This window comes from Sturnus vulgaris, chromosome 21 (genome assembly GCF_052056855.1).
Source record: "Sturnus vulgaris isolate bStuVul1 chromosome 21, bStuVul1.hap1, whole genome shotgun sequence".
NCBI lineage: Eukaryota > Metazoa > Chordata > Aves > Passeriformes > Sturnidae > Sturnus > Sturnus vulgaris.
Window position 1 is genome coordinate 6,412,476 of NC_142263.1, and position 22,556 is coordinate 6,435,031.

At 43.3% G+C, this 22,556-nt stretch overlaps 1 protein-coding gene across 6 annotated transcripts in view; it reads right to left on the minus strand.

The window, feature by feature from the left end:
* CUX1 (cut like homeobox 1) overlaps positions 1-22,556 on the minus strand; it is a 266,427-nt gene that overhangs the window by 130,712 nt on the left and 113,159 nt on the right. For all 6 annotated transcript variants that reach the window (XM_088177069.1, XM_088177067.1, XM_088177066.1 and 3 more), the window contains exons 4-5: positions 16,641-16,719; positions 2,395-2,532 (exon numbers count right to left, since the gene is read on the minus strand). In XM_088177069.1, the coding sequence (XP_088033195.1) occupies positions 2,395-2,532; positions 16,641-16,719 (217 nt within the window). The remainder of the gene's footprint in view (positions 1-2,394; positions 2,533-16,640; positions 16,720-22,556) is intronic.

Genomic DNA, 22,556 nt, shown 5'->3' on the forward strand with positions numbered 1-22,556 from the left:
ACAATAATGGAATTTGGAAAAAGCCTTGGACTGCCAGAAGACTCAGCAGCAACACAGTTTAGAGTATGCACACCAGGATGCAGGGGGGGTTAAAGACATCAGTTTATTAACAGATACCATTAATAATGCCTGAGGAAAAAATAAAAACTTTTGGATGTGAAAAGTTTTATATTCTGCATAAACATCCTAGGAAGACAAACCCTAATATGAAAAATAAACCTTAAGGGCTTGGGGGAAAAAAACTTCAATAATATCACAAAACCCCACACATAATCCTTTCAAAATCCCAATGTTGAGAGTTGAGCAGGGAGCTCTGAAGCAGACAGGAGGTAGCTGGTGACATGATCTGCTGTCTGGGTACTACCATAGGCAGCTTGGGCCACTGTGACCACAAAAAAAGGAGGGAGGAGTGGTAAAAATGCTTGCCAGCAAAGCTGCTGCCTCTGCCTGAAGGAGCAGGATTTTGCTGGCTGTGCAGAAATCAGCTGAGGCTCATTACTGAGTAACAAGCCGTGAAAAGGACACGTCACTTCTTTTTTTCTTAAGCAAAGGGAAATTCTTCCCTGAGATGTGAGAAGTCTTACAAATCCTGATCTCTTCCTGAGCAAGCAAAGGATGCTCCTTCGAACAGTGGGATGCTGCACTCCCTTCTGGGGACACCTCTGCTCCACGTGTTTTCAGATATAAATCTGCAAAAATATTCTGGTACATGGAGAAGCAGAGAGCAAAATAATCTCATGGAGATGCACATAATTGCACCTTGACTAAGTTTCAATGTCTCATTTTAAAAGAATACAAACGCAAGGAATGCACAAATATGAGGGGAAACGTAATTTTTGTAATAAAATCTGATTTTATTTTATTAGTTTATCTAGAGCTGAATCCTCTACATTGCTTGAAGCACTAAGTGCCTTCTTCAGTGCTCAGGTCAGCTACAGCTTGTCAGGCACTGCCATTTATACCAGTTTTGGAAGAAGTTCTTACAGGCACCACAGAGCTCGTACCAGCCCTCCAAACAAAGAGATTAACTGATCAAAGCACCCTCAGCTAACAACAGCCTTTTCCCTGGATAGTTTATTAATCCCTGTTTGAAACTGAGAGTAAAACCACTGCACTGGAGTGAAAAACAACACAAAGGCTATAGTGGGGAAATGGAAAGGAAGTTCCAGCACACCAGGGAAAATCAAAAATGTCAGTTAGGAGTGGTTGTAACAAAAAACTCTGCAAGTCAAGAGCTTTTCCACTTTGTGGGATGAACCCCCATGTCATGTGTGGATGTACTGGATGCACAGCCTCAGGAAAACTCTGCACAGTGAACTGCAATGATTGTACATTTCCAGCAAAAAATACAGCCTTGCTTGGAGCATTTACAGTTCCAACATGACATCTCCTGCAGTCCAGGCCAAATCCTGGCATGCTGATACCTGTCCTCTCCAGGGGTCACACCCTCTACGTTAAAACAAAATATATTTGAAAAGATCTAACTGTGTAGATGTCCCCTCAGCAAAAAAATGAGATTTAACAAAATCAACTTAGTTGCTAATGCAGCTTTCAAACGTTACTTGGGTGCAACAGTTTCATAACATAAAAAATGAAATAAAATCTCAATTTTTCCAAATGCCAAGACAATTTCCTTTTCCACCATCCAGAATTGAGCATTAAAGATGGACGTGGAAAGTCCCATGGATGGACAACTAAGTGTATGGCTGAGAATTTTTTTTTCCTGGTGCAGGAAACTGAACCACAAGAAAACTTAAGCAGTCTTAAAGCCAACAGGCTTTAAATCTCACTGAGATTTTCATGTATTTTCATGTACTTTAGTCTCATTAAAACTTAAATAATTTAACTGTAATAGCTTGTATTTACATTGCTCTGTGGATGGTCTCTAGAGTAAAAATGAAGTGCATATGCTGAATGTACACTAGTAGTACATTTAGATAAAGACAAACAGTACAGAAAAAGTTCCATTTTGTACATATTCATATCTGGGTACAAAATACTGATTTTTTGTGTTTGTCTGTGCAAGCTGCACATCCTGCAAGCACCAACACCCACGTTCAGCTTGATGTCAGCACCAGCACTGCCTCTCATAAAATGTCACAAATAACGTCAGTCAGGTGTAATTTTCAGTGCTGAAAGCTACAACCAAATATGCAGAATAACAACTCCATCCTCTGACTTGGTGCTGCAATAAATGAAACCTTTAAGAAATTCACAGAGTCTGCCCAAAGCCCATCTCCACACACAAATACAGAAGTGGCTCCAATAGACTATTGCTTTCTCTTCTGAATTTCAATGCTACTTTTACCTCTACCTGTAAGTATAAAACTGAATTAAATCCCTGCCTTCAAATTTCAGTATGCATTAAAAGCTGATAACAGGGTTGCAACCTACCCTGATTTTTCACCTCGGCGAATTCCTTATTGTATTCCTCCAGAGTTTCCCTAAGTTTCTGGTTTTCTGTTTCAATATCGTGCATGCGTTGAACCTTCAGCTGAAGCTGCTGTCCTAAATCCAAGGCTGGAACCGGATCTGAAAAAGAAACAGTAAAAAAAAATGTAACAGGAATGCTTCTGTGACCCAAGCAGTTCAGAGCACAAGTGTCCTTTTTTCTCCATTTTGGTGCCAGCAGAGCCCTTCTTTAAGTTATTAGACCTGTACATTCGTCACATCATATATCCTGCAAACTTAAAAAAACCAGGAATATTTCATTCTATGTTCCCTTTAAATACAGAGCCAGGCTGAGAGGGCTGAGGGTGTTCACAGCCAGGAGAAGAAAAAGCTCTGGGAAGACATCAGAGCCCCTTCCAATGCCTAAGAGGGGCTCCAAGAGAGCTGGAGAGAGACTTGGGACAAGGCATGGAGGGATAGGACACAGCGAATGGCTTCCCACTGCCAGAGGGCAGGGATGGATGGCATATTGGGAAAAAATTCTTGGCTGTGAGGGTGGTGAGGTCCCAGCACAGCTTGCCCTGGTTGTAGCTGTCCCGGGATTCCTGGAAGTGTCCAAGGGCAGGCTGGACAGGGCTTGGAGCAGCCTGGGCTAGTGGAAGGTGTCCCTGCCCGTGGCAGGGGTGGAATGGGATGAGCTTGCAGGTCCCTTCCAACCCAAACCGTTCTGTGATTCCATGAAATCTGGACACACCTTCTTCATCCTGGCACTAACCTCCAGGACAGCGTTCCTGGGTGCAGTCATAATACAAAGACATGTGAGAGTTTTAAGCTTCACATTTTCTATTGCAAAATGAGAATTTTTGGGCGAAAAGCACTCAAACTGCACAGCTCACTGACAGCTACTGTCCCTCACAGTAGGGGACTGCTTGTGCAGGAGTGAATTTCTGAAGCAAACTCTGTCCTCCTGCACAGCAGAGCTCAAACAGGTTCTGTGACCATGGAGATCTGAGTGGCACTTTTCTCTAATTGACAGATCAATAATAATCCAAAACATTGTGTGGATATAATCAATTCCATGAACCTTGGGTTTGGATCTCACTTTTTCTTACCACTATTAATCAAATGTCCTCCCTGTATTAATTCTCTGATGTCCATCCCCTTCTGGTAAAGAGGGTTCTCAGCACACACCTGACATGTGCACATGTGATTTATTCTGGGAGTTCTTCCCAGTCAGGGTAGGAAAACTCCAGAGTGTGATGGACTTATAAAAGATTATTGAATACATTTCTGCTACGGGCGCCAGCATCTCTTGTGAAATGGCTGCAAAGATTTAGTCTCCTGTTGAGGAATGCTAAACACCAAACTCAGTGGATCAACAACAGTATATATTAGGGAGTTCACTTAATTTTCAACCACCACAGTCATTAATTTTTCAGACCACCCTCAGTTCCAGTCTCTGGAAACACATAATAAGTCTATTGTACCTCTGTTAACACATTAAGCATGAGCCTGTGTGTTTTTTCAATATGCCAGCGTTGTTGCATAGTTTATAAAAGAATAGCACTGGGTTATGTTGAGCTCAGAGACATTCTAAGTAGCAGCCTGCTGCATTTTGTTAGTTGGGCTCTTCAACAGCTTATGGCATTACCCCGTTCATAATACAAAATCTAGGTTGCTTGTCATCTGTTCTCTGTACATACATAGTTTATGACTACATAGCTTTTTCATTTATGCTTTTTAGGCCAAATACTTTTCGTTATTATTATCTGTATTAAAATATTTATAATAAATCAAACTTAAAATGTTATGGTGGCAGAGACAGGGGGGTACAGGTAAGGAATTAAATAGAGAGCTGAAGTGGCAGCAGTAGCACGAGCTGAAGGCTCTGCAGTATTTATGGATGGTCCTATCACGGTGTGGGCTGTCACAACATTCCCCTGCTCCCATGGAGGTCCCTGACCTTCCTCTGCAAGGAGAGTTTTGTCACACTCCTGCAGCTCAGCATCCCCCAAAGAGCCAGCCCGGGACATTCATCTGCTGAGCACAAAGAAAGGCAGGATTGTCTCGCTCTGGCCACGTCTTAAATTGTTACAGGAACCACGAATCCTATCAGGCTCAGGATCTTAAGCTTCAGCTGTGGGTATTTCTATGGAACTGTGTTAAAGTGCCACGATGAAAGAAACTGAACTTGACAAAATTGTGGGTGCACTTTTCCCCACCCTCATTTTAACACGCCTGTTGTAAAAAGCCAGGACATGCACAAGAGGTATTCTGCTCCTAATACACAGGGCTTTTTATATTGAAATCAGTAAAGAATTAAAAGACAAAAATAACATGGGCATTATAAAGTGAATAATGACTAAACCTTTAGTCAAATTTGCAATCCCTGAGAAGCTTTGTGTACAAAATGAAAATGCTTGCAATCTCATAATTATTCATCAGGACATGTATATTTAATTTAGCTCTATTAAAGGTTAATGTTCAAGTAGCAAAACAGTGACAGAACAAACAAAATGTAAAAAAAGTCTCTGAGCATTAAACTTCAAACTTCACTAGAGCCTATTTGAGGGACTAATGGCCTGCAGCCACCAAATACTGCTGCAGGACATGTAAAAAAACCCCATGGATGAAGCACCTCTTAGATTTAATTTTTATAAACTGCATTAAAGAAAACTAATCATTGCATGACAATAAAATGACCAACCAAGATATTTTGGGCAGAGAGAAAAATAATTTCTCAAGGCAAGCTTCAACATGCTCTTGTAGCTTGAAAAGCCTAAAAACCTGTTATTTCTGGAGTATTTATAAACACCAATTAACCTGAAACAAGTATAAACCTTACACTCACAATGACTTTTTTCCTACCTGAGTGGAGCGGATTAAAAATAAATAAAAATACTCTCCTTTTCCCAACACATGCATGCATGGAAAAGCATACCTTTTTATATTAACCAGGTTTGCAAAGTATGTTTCATGTCATTTAACAGGAGGTCACTGAATTTTTAAACAAGCAATGGACCAAAACTTTCGATTCATTACACAAACAACAGGCATACACGGCTCAAAATAAAAATCAACTGGCCCTGGCTTACGGAGAGAGGCAGTGAAGGCAATGCCCTTTCTGTGGTCTGTAAGAGAGAAAAATCACCTCGCTGAACACTGAGATATGGAAACCTTATCACACATTATTCCCTTGCTTTGAATTTTCTCCTGTGAAATTCCAGAACACCTGCTAGGCACAAGGTAAATAAAAAAGTGAGAAAATTAGTAAAAGAGATCTGATCATCCAGAACCTGAAGAAGCATTTTGCAAGATCATTACTGCCCAAGAGTAGAATGAGATATCTATTTTTACGCTAAATTTGGTGCATTTTTTTCCTCTTGCTTCCTATTCCGCTCGTTTTCCCTAATCCACTTGTTGCATGCCATACCCACAGAGAAGCCCCCTGTGTTTGCAGGCAGCCCAGCATTTCTGGATCCGATCCCTGACGAGGTTTCCTCCACGCTACCACAGCAGAAACAGAAACCGCCGAATTTCCGAGCCCACAGAGCCCGTTCCTGCCTCTCCTTCCCCAGGGATTGCAGAGCTCTGGGCACATCCCCTGCTCGCTGCTGGGACACACCAGCAGAGGAGCTTCTGTCCCCACAGAGGAGGAGGATGGACACGTCTCAGTGGACACAGACACGAAAACAATTAATGTTACAAATGCAAAGTGATTTTTATAGCGGTTAATACTTCACATCAAACAAGCTGGTGCGACGCAGCCGCAGCAACACCTCTCAGGCTCAGGCTATTCTCGCATATGTCCTGACGATGAATCTTTTCTCAACAGCAGGGCAAGGGAACTTTTTTTTTTTGCTGCTGCTGTTTAGGTATGTAAAGAACTGACTTCACAAACAATTTTAAAAGAGTCACTGAGACTGATTTTGCCCGAACTATGCATTACAGGAGGCAGCAGCTCACCATGCTTGTGCAGTTTTGTGTCACATGTAGAGAGTTTACAAGGGAGGGACACGCAGACGGTGCAGGGTCAGGAGGGGCTTTACAAGGAGCAGCTGAGGGCACTTGGTTTGTTGAGCTGGAGGAGAGTGAGGAGACACTCACTGGAGTCTACAGCTCTGATCTCGGCTCTCTGTGACCTGCGACGGCAGCAGGGAATGGCTGGAGCTGTGTCAGGGGAGGTTTAGGCTGGATATCAAGAGAATATCAAAGAGCACTGCCCAGGCTCCCCAGGGAATGGGCACGGCCCCGAGGCTGCCAGAGCTCCAGGAGTGTTTGGACACTGCTCCAGGGATGCTCAGGGTGGGATTGTTGGGGCTGTGCCGTGTCCCTGATGCACTGATGATCCTTGTGAGCCCCTTCCAGCTCAGGCTATTCCATGACTCTACAATCCAATCCTCACCCCACATCGCTCAGCCTAAACCCAACCTCAATCCCCGAGATACAACAGGGCCATGGATAACTGCCTGAACTTCCCAAGTGACTTTTGTTGAAGCCCCATCCCTCCCTCATCCTGCGAGCTGGAAGAAGGGCACAGCTCCCGGTGTCAACAATCCCATATCCCGGTGTTTACACCGCGGGCGCTGCCGCAGCGTTGCCCTCCCCGGTCATTTCGGCCAAAATGACCACGGCTGCCCCCGTGCCCCTCGCCGGTGACATCCCACTGCCGCCCGCCTTCCTTTTCGCCAGGGCACTCTGGGCTAATGTAATCATACGATTACATAATTAACCCAGCTGTCTCATTAAGAAAATCAACTGGAATTCAGGGCATAATTAGTCATACAGCAATTAGCATGCTGATGAGCAACTGATGAAAAGCTGTCTCGATATAGAGTATGCTGGGACCACCCTCGTTATTTAAGGAGAGGGGGGGAAAGCCCACCTCGGCTCATGGAAAAGGAGCTCCTGCGGGACAGGGGATGTTTAAAGTTTATGTTTAACCCTTCGGCCGTGCCTGCTGCTGCCGTCAGGGGTGAGGAACCCCGACAACACCGAGGGGCTGATGCCGGGGTTTGCCAAATGGAGTGGAAAAACTCTGTCATTGTTTAACTGTTCAATTTGCAGCGCGCAGGGCCAAATTACCCTCTCTCCCCATATATATTTATATAAATATATATATTTAACCCCAGGGCTGCAGAGTGCTGCTCGGCGGGAGCAATCCCGAGGAACGGGCCCCGACAGCCCGGCCGAGAGGGAGCACCGGGACCTGTGAGGGGCTGCCCGGACCCCCGTGAGGAACAGCCGGAGGTGCTGCCCGGACCCCCAGAAGGGCTGCCCGGACCCCCGGAGGGGCTGTCCGGAGCCCGCAGTGACCGCCCCGAGCCCGGAGCAGTCCCCGGTACCCCGGGCCGGCCCCGGCCCGCAGCGCTGCGGGAACAGCGGCAAAGCCCGGCCTGGATCGCAGCGCGGGCGGATCGGCCGGCGGCCGCGGGTGCCGGTGCGGTGCCGGGGGCTCCTCACACGCTGTAAATTCACCACAAATGGGGTCTGTCCGTGCGGGGGGACCCTCATGGATGGGCCGGGAGCTGCACGAGAGCCCAGCGCTCCGCTCTGCCCTGCCTGAGGTTCTCTCTCGGCTTATTCACGAAACACATTCATAGAAATTACAGAACCACAGAACGGTTTGGGTTGGAAGGGACCTTAAAGCTCATCTCGTTCCACCCCTGCCATGGCAGGGACACTTTCCACTGTCCCAGGCTGCTCCCAGCCCCAGTGTCCAGCCTGGCCTTGGACACTTACAGGGATCCAGGAGCTGCCACTGCTGCCAGGGCCTGCCCACCCTCACAGGAACAATTCCTGCCCAATATCTAAATTAAACCTCTTCCTTTGAATCCATTCCTTTGGTATCATAACATGGAGCTCCGAAAGAGCCTCTTCCAAAACAAAGGACTCGCCTTTTAATAACCCCCCCTCCTCCCTCTTCATTTACAGGCCTGTAACACTGGAAATGATAAGAAAGCAAGTTATGAAACAGTGCCAGAACTACAGGGGCAATTAATAATTTATATCACTGGAAATGTGTTTCCTAAGGTTGAGATCTAAAAATAATTCAAGGAAGGCAACGCGTCTCTTTCAACGCGACTGAATTTCTGTTGCCCAAACCCCGCTGTAAGCAAAGCTCTTGGTGATTGCTCACCAGAAACGCCCACACAAAACGATAAGGGAGGGGAAAAAAATAATAATCCTCCTAAAACACAACTCTATTAACACGATTTAACTTTTTCAAAGAGCCAGGAGTTCAGCTCCGCTGTCACAATACTAAGGTCACGAAGTAAAGAGAGTTTTTTCCCCCTTCCCAAATGCAACATTGCAGGGAGTGTTCCTGCTGGAGAATGATCCCTGGATTACAGGCACGGAGAAGCTCCACGAGCTTCTGATGCAGTAACTGCTTTTGTGGGAGACAGCATGTCTGAAAATAACCTGAAAATGTGTTTTAGAAAAAATAATAATTACATTGTAGCTTTTGAATATTCAAACACCTCACAGCATACTTAATTAATTCATTAATTATTCCCCAGAAATTTCAGGGGTAAATTGAAATAGCCTAGAGAGACTGAGACAAAGATTTCATGGAATAAATGATAGCTTTGCTCCCGTTCCCCTATGACTCTGGTAGCCCAGGGATAGAAGAGTTATAGCCGTAATTCCATTTGAAACAAAGCTCATCATCTCTCCAACTCCTCACTTCATAAAAACCATGAAAAGGTTCTTCCTTCAATCAAGAATTATACATATTTTCTTACTCCCCCATCCCACAGGACTGGGATCTGTGTCTTCCTTTTATTTTTTTCCACCTTTTAACAGCATTCTCCTCACCCTCCGGCTGTCAGAGCGTTCTGTGCAGGCTGTACCGGGGAATTCAAAGTGCCCACAAGAGGGTGAGGGACTCTCATTTTCCTTACCAGAAAAACAAACAAACAAACAAAACAAAACAAAACAAAACAAAACAACAAAAAAAGCCAAATCCCAAACTGTGGCGACCTCTGGAAGCAGCAAAGCCAGACTGATGGGACCCCCCTGCGCGGGGACGGGGGAGTGGCAGCAGACCGGCGCCTTTCCTCCCCATTAATCACGGCACGAGTTCTCCAAAGCTTGCGGGGTTAAATGAGACAGCACGGGATGGTTTGCAGGCAATGTGACCACAATCATACAGATCCCTCCCAGAGTGTGGTCCTTACATCTTGTGGGCTATTATTTAAAAACATCCTTTATTTATCTCCCAGCTCGGGAATGGTTACTGCCAGAAAGATGGCCCACACTGAGATGCATCACTATGCTAGAATCAAAAAAAAATCACGTAAAGCAGAGTAAATGATCGACTCCTTCACAAACTGCACTGCAGTTCCCTCTATTTTCAAAGGAGTGACCAAAGTAAATCCTCAGAAAAGTTTTTAATATTAAACGTGGGGTTTGCATAATAGGTAGGGCAGTATTTGATGGCACTATGTCAGCTGCAAAAGAACCTAATGAGTTACAAGAGAAGCCACTGCAACTGAAAAGTCTCCAATTTGATTGTTAATGTTCTAGTAATTCCAGGACACTGGAATTTCTGCTCATACAGTGAGCTCAGTGCAAAGGACAGTTACAGAAAAAACACTTGTACTTCAAGTTTCATTTCTCCTACTTTGAGATTATAAAAGAAAAAAGAGCCTTCTACTATGTTTGAAAGCATTTCTGCTATATTCATCCCTTCCTTCTCCTAAAAGCTTCTGAACAGACTTAGCACTAAACCCTCTGAAAGCTGGGGTTTATTTTAATTCCAGTTCACATTCCTGCAACTGAGAAAGGGAAAGTCCAATATTCCCCCTCCCTAGCATGCTCTGCCTTTCGCTCCAGTCATGGGCCTTGGGGCTGTTCTAAATCTCCCCCATGCAGCAGCAGCTTTGGAAGGGCTGTGGTGACAGCCTGCAGGTGAGCTCGGCCCCTTCCCGCAGGGATATCTGCTGGGATATCTCCTTCCACCGCACATTCTTCCTGCTCCTATTCACTGCATCCTTCCCCTTATCTGCACCTCCCCTCTTCCTTCCGTGCCTCCAGCCTACCAAGTGAAATAGGGCTTGACAACCACACAATAAATTTTTTAAAGTGAATGCTTTAGGGATATTTCTTCCTCTGAATATTTATTCCGGCTTTTACAAAGGAATTTATCCAATTATTAATTCAACGAGAAAAACTAGAGAAAAAAAGTATGTGATCAGACAAGCCCAACTTCAAGCCACGTATTCAGGTAACAGAACTATTTTCAGTTATTTTGACATTGGTTTCAAAACAGAAGGATAAAGTGAATGAGTTCTAAAGATGGGAACTGGCCAGGACTTTGTGCTCCATCTGAAAATAGCTGTGTAACACTAACAGTGCTGCCCTACCAGCAGGCACTCACCCAGCACACATCCCAAACTGCACGTTGTGCTGCGGCTCGGAATTCCAGCCCCACGGGGAAGGAGGCTGGAGTGATTATGAGCTACTTGTACATTCCTCAGCACTGCACTGCCAAGGCTGGAGCGGCATCCCAGGCGATTCAGGATATGCTGGAAAATGAAAGGGTGGCAGCTCTGCCCCTCTGAGAGCTCTGCTCAAATCTCCCCTCTGCAGTCGGGACTTTAAACTGTCCCTCTCGCTCCCACTCGGGCACCTCTTGCAGATTTGCAGAACAGTTTGGGGAGAATCACTGAATCTCTACAGTCCGTAATTTTTTATGGCACAGACTTTGCTTCCCAATTTTCCTGTTTGTGCAACTCCTCCTTTTTACCTGTTCTAAACATGCAGGTGAAACATCAAGGATTTTGCCTTCAGATGGGATCCACTCACCAGCTAAATCACTGCCGGCAGCCACAGGGGTTTATGGCTTTTCACTCTTTCAAGTATTAACTATGCTCAATTTTCTGTTTAATTTTATCAGATTTTCAAGTGTGTTTAGAAAGACACCCGACTGCTGTGCTTGAGGGGTGTCTGTGCCACTTCTGTACCCGTGAGCAAGTTCATTTTGCTTCCTTTCCCCGTGAGAGTACTCACTGTAATATTGTTTTCATTTCCCTATAACGTTGAGAAAAGGCACGTTATGAATATTCATTTCCCTTGTACAGTCTGGGGCAGCCAAACCATAAACTTGTTCATTTTATGGGTCTGTCCTTTGTTTGATTCCAACATATTTTATTGGGAAAGGGGTGACAATTTTGACTTGTATTATTAACAAATGAGGAACTGCCTAAAATTTTTCACACTGCAATGATACCAAACATTTCTCAAAAATGGTCTGCGCTGTTCAGCCTTGATGTACCACAAACTCAAGGTTTACTATGAAAGTGACCTGACCTTGCTCTTTAGAGAGTTTTGCCAACCAATTAACCATTACCTCAGACAAGAGCACTCCAAGTATTAACTTTTTCGAACTCTTTTTAGTATTCTACTTTGGGATGTGCTTAAACACAATCCCTCAGAGTGAACTGCTTTTCCCTCACCTCTCTTTATTTCCCCCCTAAATTTACATTCACCCAGCTCTCCCTACAGGCAGAAAAGGCTGGGGGTATCTAGGTTGAAATTTTAGCACATCATGAGTCACCTGGGTCTGTAAAAGTCTTTATTATACAGACTTTCTTCCCAGGGCTGGCATTAACATTTCTGCTGAACATTACACTTTCCCAAAAGATCCAAACACATCACAGGACATACAGAAACACAACAACTTCATACACATTTATCACCTCCGACATAAGCAGCAGATAATTTTTCTGGGGGAAAAAGCTCCCAACCAAATCCAAAATCAAACCTGTTTTTCTCTTGTATCACCTTTAACCTCAGGACATTGATCAAATGAAAACTTTAAATGGTATTTCCTCGTAGCCCAAACAGCAGTGCAAGTCTAGAGAGGGCTGTGAGTTGTAAATAATCAAAAGGCAAAGGCTGATAAATGGCTGATTATTTGCAAGCACTGCAAATAATTTTCATTTCTGCCTTTAGAAGTAATTCCTTCACGCTTATTGAGTGCTTTACTGGTCATTTATTCGAAAAGAACTTTGTGTTTTCTCAGCTAAAGCATTCCTTGGAAAAAGAATGCCCTGCAAAGGGCAGTTGGAATTTGCAAGGCTGAACTGGGGTTGTGTGTAGACTAAAATACTACATGTAGTGATAGGTGTGTAGAAAACTCCTCTGGAAGGAGCCTGCTCCTTTGTGAGACACAGCCCCCACGGCTGGGTGTGCAATTTATGAGGGCAAGGAGCAAGGGAAAGATAAAATTTCCACTTCAGCCATCTTTCACTGTTATTGCTTTTGATTGTTTTGACAGGGCACATTAAAAAAAAAAGTGTCTTATTTTTACCTTCTCTGTTTTTTGTTCTACTTTCCTTGGATAGCAGGTCCTCTGAGCTAAAACCCACATCACACACATTAAATAGCAGCAAATCTGATTACAGCACAGACCTGGGAAGGGTCTCCAATAAAACCACACGCACATCCCCGTTTAGTTTCCTGATGAGAAAATTCCCATTAAGGAGAAACGAATCCCATTTCTGGCTCAGCCCTGGAAGGCAGCACAGCCCCTCCAAACCAAGAGCAAACAGTTGGCATTAACCTTCCCTCTTTCTCAAACGTGCATATGCTGAAAAAACTCTGTGGTTTTTCCTGTTCTATGGACTGAACCCAACTGGGTTTAATTGTGCCACGTTCCCAGAGCAGAGTTTGTGTTTAAAGGCAGAATTGTTTCTTCTTTGCCTACACAGGAGCAATATTGAGACAAAATACTGAGCAAATCCTCCGTGGCACTGGGCTGTAACTGCAGTGATCCATTGCAGAAAGAACATTCTATTTGACAACTTTATCCAGACACTGACACCAGGCATTCACTTGGTCTCCACGTTTTAACTTTTACTTGAAAATTACACGGAAGTTTTGTTTAAAAAAAATAAAGTAGTGAACACAGTTTCTTTTTGATATGAAACTATTTAGCATTTTTAATACTTACTATTTTTTCTTTAAGGATTTAGGAAAAAAAAAGAATTTTGAATATATTGTTTCTGCAAGGCAACACTGCTCCTCCAAACACACAACAAGGCTCCAATTTTACTTTAAGTGCTTACAAAATTAAGACCCTAAAAGCCAAGGGTGTTAACATAATACACTTATTTTATAAAACTGGAGACAAAGGAATCTTGAAGAGATGGAGGAAGGCTTCCTCAAAACACAGACCCAACCTCTCTTTACTTCAAAATAAATATATTCACATTATTTTTAAAGGTAAGTTGTGACAACCTTGTTGATTAGTGCAATTCATGTGGCAGCATTCGCTTTTCCCTTGCTCTGTACTGCATACTGAAAATAAGGCAATTAAATGAGAAAATTAATTCCATTAATTAAAAATGTTCAGTCTCAAGCAAGACAGAATGATCTGAGTGAGAATTACAGCTGTATAAATGTACATAAACCAAAATGTTTTCCTTGACATGTGCTTTCCTTTAGGAAGGATAAATTTTGCAGCACAAAGCAATGATAATGCTATTTTAACAGCATCATAAAGCTGGAGAGAGATATATAAAAGGTCTGTTTTATCTTTTAAAGAGAAACCCCCTGATATACATAGGAAAATTTACAAGTAAAATACCACCCTTCCCACAAATTCCTTACTGGTGAGCCTGAGTGAAAACTCTGGTCAGGTCAGGAAAGAAAATCATTAAACTTTGCTGAATCCATAAAGTACTGTAGCTGGAGTTTCAATACAGATCATTTTATAGTAAAATTAAAATAGAAGCCCTTTTTAATTATATAAAGTGTGCACATTATTACTGAGGAGAGAAATACACGCTTTCCTCAAGAACCATAAAATTGGCTGCTGGGAATTAGACTTCAGCTGCAATTATTATATGGTCCTATAAAGGATATTGAAAGTCTGATAAAATTGCACCCTTGTCATGTAACAGCAATGCTTAATGCTAAATAACCACTCTGCAGCATTCCAGGCATAGCTTCCCCCAAACATCATCCCTCCCTTCTCACACCGAAAAGAAAACACAGCAGCATTGGGGAGCTAAAAGTGTACCTAAATATTTGAAATACCAAATGAACAGGTCAAAAGATATGTAAAGCCACACAGAGGCAAAGCAACACATGTGATAAATGAATACTGATGGCTGTTTATAAAGGAGAGCTCTCCATGGATACCCACCCAACCCTCCATGGACACTGCCCAACGTAGCAGACTACACAGGATGAGGGGGGCAAAGAAAAGAGCAACACAATGAAGCAGAGTGACAAAGACCAGTGCCATACATTCCTAATGGCTGCTTGCCTTCTCCTTGCAGTGTGTTGTAAACTGTGAGTATTTGTTACTCCTGCACACAGCTACAGGAGAGTGGCTGGACTTCTCCTGGAGGACCTGGAATTTACTTTTACCTCAGACCTCCAGGTAAGAGCACGGGTGTAAAACTTGGAGATATTTCTCATCCCACAGACTCCACTGCACTCCCAGCTCAGCCAGGCTGAAGTTTTTATGTGTATTAAGAATATCAAAGAAATATTTCTGTGACAGGTGACATAAGGCACGTGCAGGGGACGGCGGGGCAAGAGAGGCTGTGGGGTGTGGGAGCAGGGCTGTAAATTTTGCTCCCGCAAATGAAGGAAAAGAGAAAATTCTTTCTCCTACAAAGAAGTCCTGACAAAGTCCCTCACCATTTCAACAGCATGGGTGAGATATAAATCCTACCTTCTCCTCAAGGCTTGGTCTGATCTGCTGCTCAGATCCCAGCACATGTGATGGTGCCAGGCTTCAGGAGAAGCCTCTGCACAGGAGCACCCGGAGGATCCCACCCAGCTCTGGTTTGACACCACTTCTCAATCGTGAGAAAAGCCAGACTGTTCCAACTCAAACCTGCTCAGCTCCCCAGTCATGGCAGGACACTGCAGTGGGTGTTGGTGTGGAGGTGGAGGGGCTGCAGTGCCTCTCCCCAGCCTCGCTGCTGCTCTCCCAGGCTGCAGATGTGCTGGCAGTGATTTCCTGGAGGGGTTTGTCCCCAAGCCAGAGCTGTGGGTGCCCGTGCCAGGCAAACTGCCCGTGATGGGGGGGACTGGTCACTCCTGGTGGCCAAAGGGAGCTGCTCTGTGTTCAGTGAATGTCACTGAGACTCCCCAAGCAGGAAATAAGTGAAGGAAAACCCACAGACCATGGCTGACTAACCTAAAAACAACATTTCTGAGGCAGCTGTGGCCCAGGAAGAGCGTGGTGAGTCCCTGCACCTCTACAGAGGGACTGGACACTGCTCAACTATGAATGGGAAAGCATAAAAAAATACATTTGTTAGCCCAGACTGAGCATCTGAAAATACTGACCTTTCAACCAGTTAATCATTAAATTAAAACATTAAAAAATTAATTTTTATTTGAAGCACGCATGAAATGTGCTTCTTAAACAGTAAAACTAGTAAAGGCCAGGGTACTGTGAAGCTTTAAAAGTATTTAAAAGTATTAATTACACCTCAAAACCCCTCTTGAGGTGTTTCGAATATTATATATATATATAATGTTAATGTTTAATAAAACTATAAAATGACACACAGAGTCAAGTGCCAACAGCTCAGTCAGGCTGAGATGTGGCAGTGGAGACTTGGTCTTCTCACTCCCTCTTAGCTGTGGGTACAGCTGCAAAAAGAAAAATCTGTTCAGGCAGTTATTTATTTACCACTGGGGAAAACAAAAAAAATCAAACTCCCAAAATGTAAAAAGACATGAACTGAAACCAAACGCCAAACAAAGAAAGTTCGGATGCCAAATAAAAGGGAAGTTGAAAACCCATACAATAAAGGCCTTTGAATAAAATTTATGGTCACACTTACACTGCACAGAACTGAAATTTGGTAGTGATTTACTTTTCAGTAAGGCTTTTTCTTTTGTTATTTTTGGAAGCCATGAAAAGTTTTCTCTATCCTTTAAAAGTACAAATATTGCTGTTTCTTGGTGAAGCTTCGAGATGCATTTTTTTTTGTTAAAATTGTCTGAACCCTCTAACAAACAAAATACTGAGGATCACACAGTATCATAATAATATAAATTGATTCATACAAACATTAACATGTAGATGCAATGAGAAGTCCCGATATGTGCCACAGTTACAGTTGTCTCCATTAGAAACAATACAGGAGTTTATCAGTTCCAGAACAAAACCATCGCTCGTATTTACCTTATTAAAGGTAGGAAAAATGCCCAGTGGCATTCACACAAACACGAACCATTAGTTTCTCAGAATAAGGGAATAATTTGCTTACCTGGAACATCAATTAATCTCTTATAAACATTCAAGAAGGCTGCCTCTGCTTCTTTGCTTCGTTTACCCAATGCATCAATCTAAAAGGGGAGATGAGAAAACAAGCTTTAAGATTTGTTCCAATACAACTCTCACACTCAGAGCTATAAATACAAATTAACAATTTCATGTAAAACTAGTAAGTATATAAAGAGGGAACCCAGATCTCCTGTGTACATCTCCTACAGAAGTAGTCTTAAAAGACTGTTCCTGCTACATTTGTACTGAATATAATTTAAAGTCCATTTTTCAACCCAATAACAAGCATCAATATTTTCATGAACGCTCCTGCCTGTTGTGATTCTTTACTTTAAATCTTTATAAAAAGCCTGGTATTTGCCAGGCAGATTCTCCCCTTCAACAACTGTTTTCCTTTACCACTTATTGAGATCTAACACAGCAAACGGAACTGTGGCCACTTCTGATGTCCCACTCTGCCTTTATTGTGGTAAATAGATTTTTCTATTATTTCCAATAAGCCTGTGAGGAGATGAAAAGATGAACTTGTTGAGCACCCTTTGATACTTAACACTAAATCATTCTGAATCCTCTGCATGCAAGGAAATTTTCTAACACAGCTCAGGCACAGTCTGCACTCCTGAGCTCCTCTGACCTGCTTCTCCTTGTGTTCTGTAATACACACAATACTCATCTAAGAATTTATTCTTATCATTTTATCATTTTATTATTTTCCCCCTACGTCTGTGTCTTCATCTAAAACTCCATTTTACAAGGAAAGGCAGCTTAACAGCTCCAAGAATAAAATACTTATTCCACAGCAACTTTTATTTGGTAAACATGTATTTTCCTTTTGTACTAGAAACCAGAGGATTTTCTGTTGCTTCATATTGACAATAAACAACCCAACTGACTCAGGATCAGATCCAGTGAATTAATACTCCAAAGCAGAGGGACAGAAAGGGAAACAGGAAAGCCTGACACAGCTCTGTGGCAGCTTACCCAAATCAGGAAACCAAAGGCATGGAGATTATCGTTCCCATATTTTAATAAAAGGCAAGGAAGGATCTGAAGAACTGCGGATACAAAGGCCTGATATCAATTCTTCTGTGTATTTGAAAGGCAGGGAATATTATGGAACCATTTAAAGGTGCGGACGTCACCGCGGCCTAAAAAAAGGAAGGCCCTGTCTGAAAAACGTCCTTGAATTCTTTCTCTACATTATTGATTCAGTAGATAAGGCAGAAACAATGGCCAGAGTTTACTGTATCTGTATTTCAGGAAAGTATCTGATATTTTATTCTGCAGGAGGGGGATTTGCAGCACTGGGAAGCGTGTGACCAAGCCAGGGCTTTGCCAGGGCTCGGGAAGCGCCGGGTGCCCGGGAGAGGAAGAGGAGGGGAGATAAAACAGGAGGGGGCTGCGGGGTCAGCCCTGGTGCCAGCTGTGTTTACTTTGTCCTGAAATGCCTCTGTGGAGAGAAGTGGAAGATTTGGGAAGGGAGAGGGGGGCAATCCTACAGCATGGATGATTAAATTGAGTAGGGATCGGTGTTGGGTTAGGTGGATCAGGGTGTGGATCAGTCTCGTGGCTTGTCAGGATCATTGCAGGCAGGATTGAGGCCAGAAAACCAAAGGACAAGGACAATCGTAGAAATCACCCAGAAGCACAATGCACAAGGTATAAGCCAAGAAAAGGCCTGGAGAAGAGGAGGGGTCAAGGAGGGAAATGAGGACACGGGCAGTGTCCACACAGCATTTGGCAGCAGCAGCAAGGAAATCTTGGGAGATACGGCGGGAGGCTGGGAAGAGACAAGTTCTGGCAACACAACACAAGGCTGTGTTTAAAGAAACAAACCAAGTTCCAATTTCACTTACATGCCCCCAAGATTCCGGATTAATTTATGGAGATGGGTGGAGGTGTGGTGTAACTGACCCCTGACATATCTGTAACTTATCAAAGGGTATTGGAAAAGTGATAAATGAGCATCAGATGTCGAAATGATGGAGGATGTGGAGAGCAGACATAAATTCTCAAGAAGAGCTGGCCATGCTGATCTTTCAGAGTTTTCCAAGAAAGAGCACAGAAAGGCACTGGAATCTCCCAGGGCATCTGACTGACCTGCCACAGAACAAGGGACTGATGGTTGTGAACAACCCACTTAATAATCCCAATTCGAGCAATCACAGATGGACTGATGCTCGTTAGGGAAGGAGAACAGAAGCAATTTGGAGAGAACATTTTCACACGAGGAATACTTGAAAAGAGCCTGTGGAACGAAGTGCCAAAGGCAGGGAGGCCCCGGGATGTGTCAATCCATGCTGGGGATGGGGTGAGAAGGAAGGGGCAGCACCAGGGACACTTGTGCACTTGAGCTGTTTCAGGGGTGCACAGAGACTCTCTGAAGGCCAAACCACACCATATGTTACACTTCTGGACTTCAACGTTCCCACATACAATTTTCTCTCGCTGCTGCTCGGCAGAGAGCAGCCAAATTTAAATTACTATTATTAAACACAATTAGCATTACAGCACTGATTCTGTACTGTATTTTGAAAAAATTCATTTGCCCCTTTTATGAAAAGCAAAGCACTTAAAATGCTTCCATTTCTGGGAAATAACAGGATGGATTTGTTTTCCTATTACAGTTTTTCCACATTTTAATAAAGAGCATTTGTACTTTTATTCTCCCTAAGTATTATAGAAGGTATGGTTTATTTGCTCCTTACCAGTTATAGAGTGATGGAAATATAAACCAGATTTGAAACAACATCTTGCAAGGAGATCAGAGACTTTCCAAAGGAAGCAGTTTGTAAATCACAGGTATTTTACACCTTTTTTCACCCTCAAATTCAAAACCAGAATTCCAAACAATCCCACTAGGCAGAAATATGGTTTTATGTTTTAGTTGTTAAAAAAAATAAATCAACCTGTCTGGTTTAAAGTTCTACTAAAAATGAGCACTGCAACTATTTTATATCTTAAAATAAAATTTAGAAAAAGCACCATGACAACTTTAACTGGAATAAAAAAATAATTAAGCATGCCAGCACCCAGGTGCATAAGGAAATAAGGAAATAGGAGGAAAAAGACATAAAAAAATAGCAAAATATAAATGAAGTCCAGAGAGAGAGGAAACAGAGCACTGAAATGACATGGAAACATTTGGAAGTTCACTGAAAATTTTTCAAATCAAAGTAAAATTGGTTCAGGAGCCAACAAGGCTGAGCTGCAATCAGCTCACATTAAACCGTTGAACTACATTATAAAACTCTTGCTGAACATTTTTATTTGGCTCTAAAAACTTCAGGGACCCTGAAAGAAGTCAACTTATAATTACACTCGCGTTGTCTTGACACGAGCTTAGCTCCAAATCTTAATTTATCTAAACCAGGCCCCATTATGTCTTCTCTGAGCAGAAAGAAACAACAGTGACCTCTGTATTCCCCACCACCCCCATAAACATATGTTCACTTTTAAGTTTTGGCATCCTATTTGTCTTGATAATACCACTGGCGCTGCAGTGAGATAACAGAGCTGAGACACCAGGAATCCTCCCTGCTCAGCACAGCCTTCATCTCACTCTTCATCCCTGAAACATCACTGCAGCTACGTGGAGGAGCTGTGGCCAGGCACCAGGCTGAGACCTGTCCTCCCTTTATCCATCCACCTTGTTTTTCCAGGCCAAGTGCTCTCCTGAGTTGATGCTCAGGGTACCTGGAGGCTGAGTGTCTCCCCTTCCCCTCCAGAATCGTCTCCTTCCAACCTGCCCGTGAAGATCTCCGTGGTCTGATCCTGCTCTCCCTCACTGACACTGCTGGACAGCCTAGCTCAGGAGCACTTGGTCCCAGTCTAATACCCACTGCACCTGGCTGAAATCAAAAGATCATCAACAAAATCCACAGACTTGTCTCCACATTTACGTGGAGACACCACATGCACCACCAATCTGGCACAGGGAAGGTGATGAACACAGCTTTATCTGAATGTTGCCTCTTTCAGCTATGTCCAGCCAAGTTCAGAAGGATAAAAGCAAAGCCTGTGGCTTTAGTTTGGAATCTGTCAGTTTTTATGCAGTAAGAGATTCCAGCATTAATTCAAGTCTGATGTTTAGTGCCCCATAATCTCCTGAGTCTGCAGGGCTGGGATGCTCTGGGCTCTATGAACGTGGCACGGCCTCATGGACTGCAGTCAGACTGAAGGATGCACACCTCTGCTCCTGAATTTAAAGATGGAACAGCATGATGAAGCTTTCTGCAAGGGAGCTGCACTGCCAGATGCCAGCACATCCTGCACCAACACTTGAATTGGCTGAAGTGAGGGATATCAGCACAGGAACACATCTCTGAGCTGGACTGGCACATGCTGCTCCTCTTAGATCCACCTGGATCACTCAGCATCCCAAAGACAGCTCCCATGTGAGGAATTCCCAGTGCTGTGTCTGTCTGGCATTAGCAAAGCACTGGTGATTTACTCTCAGTACCACAAACACAAGTGTTCACACAACTGTGCTAAAGATGAACTTTGCAGTCCCATCTCTTCCATTTGTCCTTATAGTTCTCCAAGTTAGTTCTCACTCTTGTTAACCACCTTAACATGTCTTTTACTGTCCTCCACACAATCTGGAACTAATTTATCAAGTAAAAGTAAATTATTTAAATGAGAAATTATTTTTCTGTCCTGATTTTTAGTAAATGGATGCCTTAAGGAGACACCCATCCCTTTTCCCCTACACATCTTCTGTCGTATTGTTTTGCATCACGAAGTTTTTCCATTTGTCTTCAATTACTACAAGTTACCAAAACATCATTAAGAACTGGAAGAACCATATGAAACAAAGGGAAAAGCATGAGAACAACTCATTAAAGCACCACTCTTTTAAGCCATGCTGTATTCTTGAATAACTGCCTTGGAATCAAATGGTGGCTCAAGCAGGATTATTAATGCATCAGTCTTGCTCTGAAGCCTTTACAATACAGTTGGCTTGATTTCCCTTTCTTAATACCAAGAGCTATCTACATTAATAAACAAATTAATAAAAATAACGTTGTAATTTACAAATGAATAAAAATTTTTTCTCCATCCCTGTTAATTTATTTTGCCACTGACAAAACAAAAAGTGAAAGTTCTTATTTTTAGCTTTGTTGCAATTAAAACAGTTTTGAAGCAAAATTATAAAGAAATTATTTCTGTGCAGTTGCTTAAGGCATATGGCGTGGATTTTAGCTGGGCTATAAATTCTTTAACAGAATTAAAGACTTCCCAGTGGATCCAATACCAATCTGTTTATCAAAGCTGCTTGGGCTGGTACACAGGTACCAGGAAAGAGCCTGGGAAGGGCACGCCTGCCTCACCAACTTATTGGTTTAACCTCAAGTTAAGCAGAGCTTTAGGAAGGGCTCAAACCCCTCAACTTTTCCATTCTTTTTCCTTCTACTGTGAAACAGCTGCAACCTTGAACCCTTAAAATGTCCTCTTCCTTTCATGCCCAGATGAATCCCGATTTTCCCAGACAAACCACACTGCCATCCCCTGAGGAATGTTCTCACAGGACAGCTTCTTGCTGCTTTTCCAATCTTTGATCTTCCTTCCCAGTACAACAGCCCAGCCCAACATGTGCCTGCAGATACTGACAGCAGAGCCACAGCTCTGAGTAAATCCTGTTTGCCACCCTGCCTTTGGATCAGCAGCTGTGCTGGCCCTGCTGGACCTCTCCTGGAGCCTTGGATAACCCACCTGCCTCCCTGCTCACCCCTCTCTGCATTTCAGAGCTCTCACCCAGCCCCTGCTCTCCCCCAGCTCCCAACCCATCCATGGGGCAGGCAGGGAGCAGCCCTGACAGAGTGTGATTCAGCTCAGTGGCTCGGTAAAAAACTAAAGAAGGAGAGGAAGAATTTATTTTCCATTGTGCTGGCAAGCT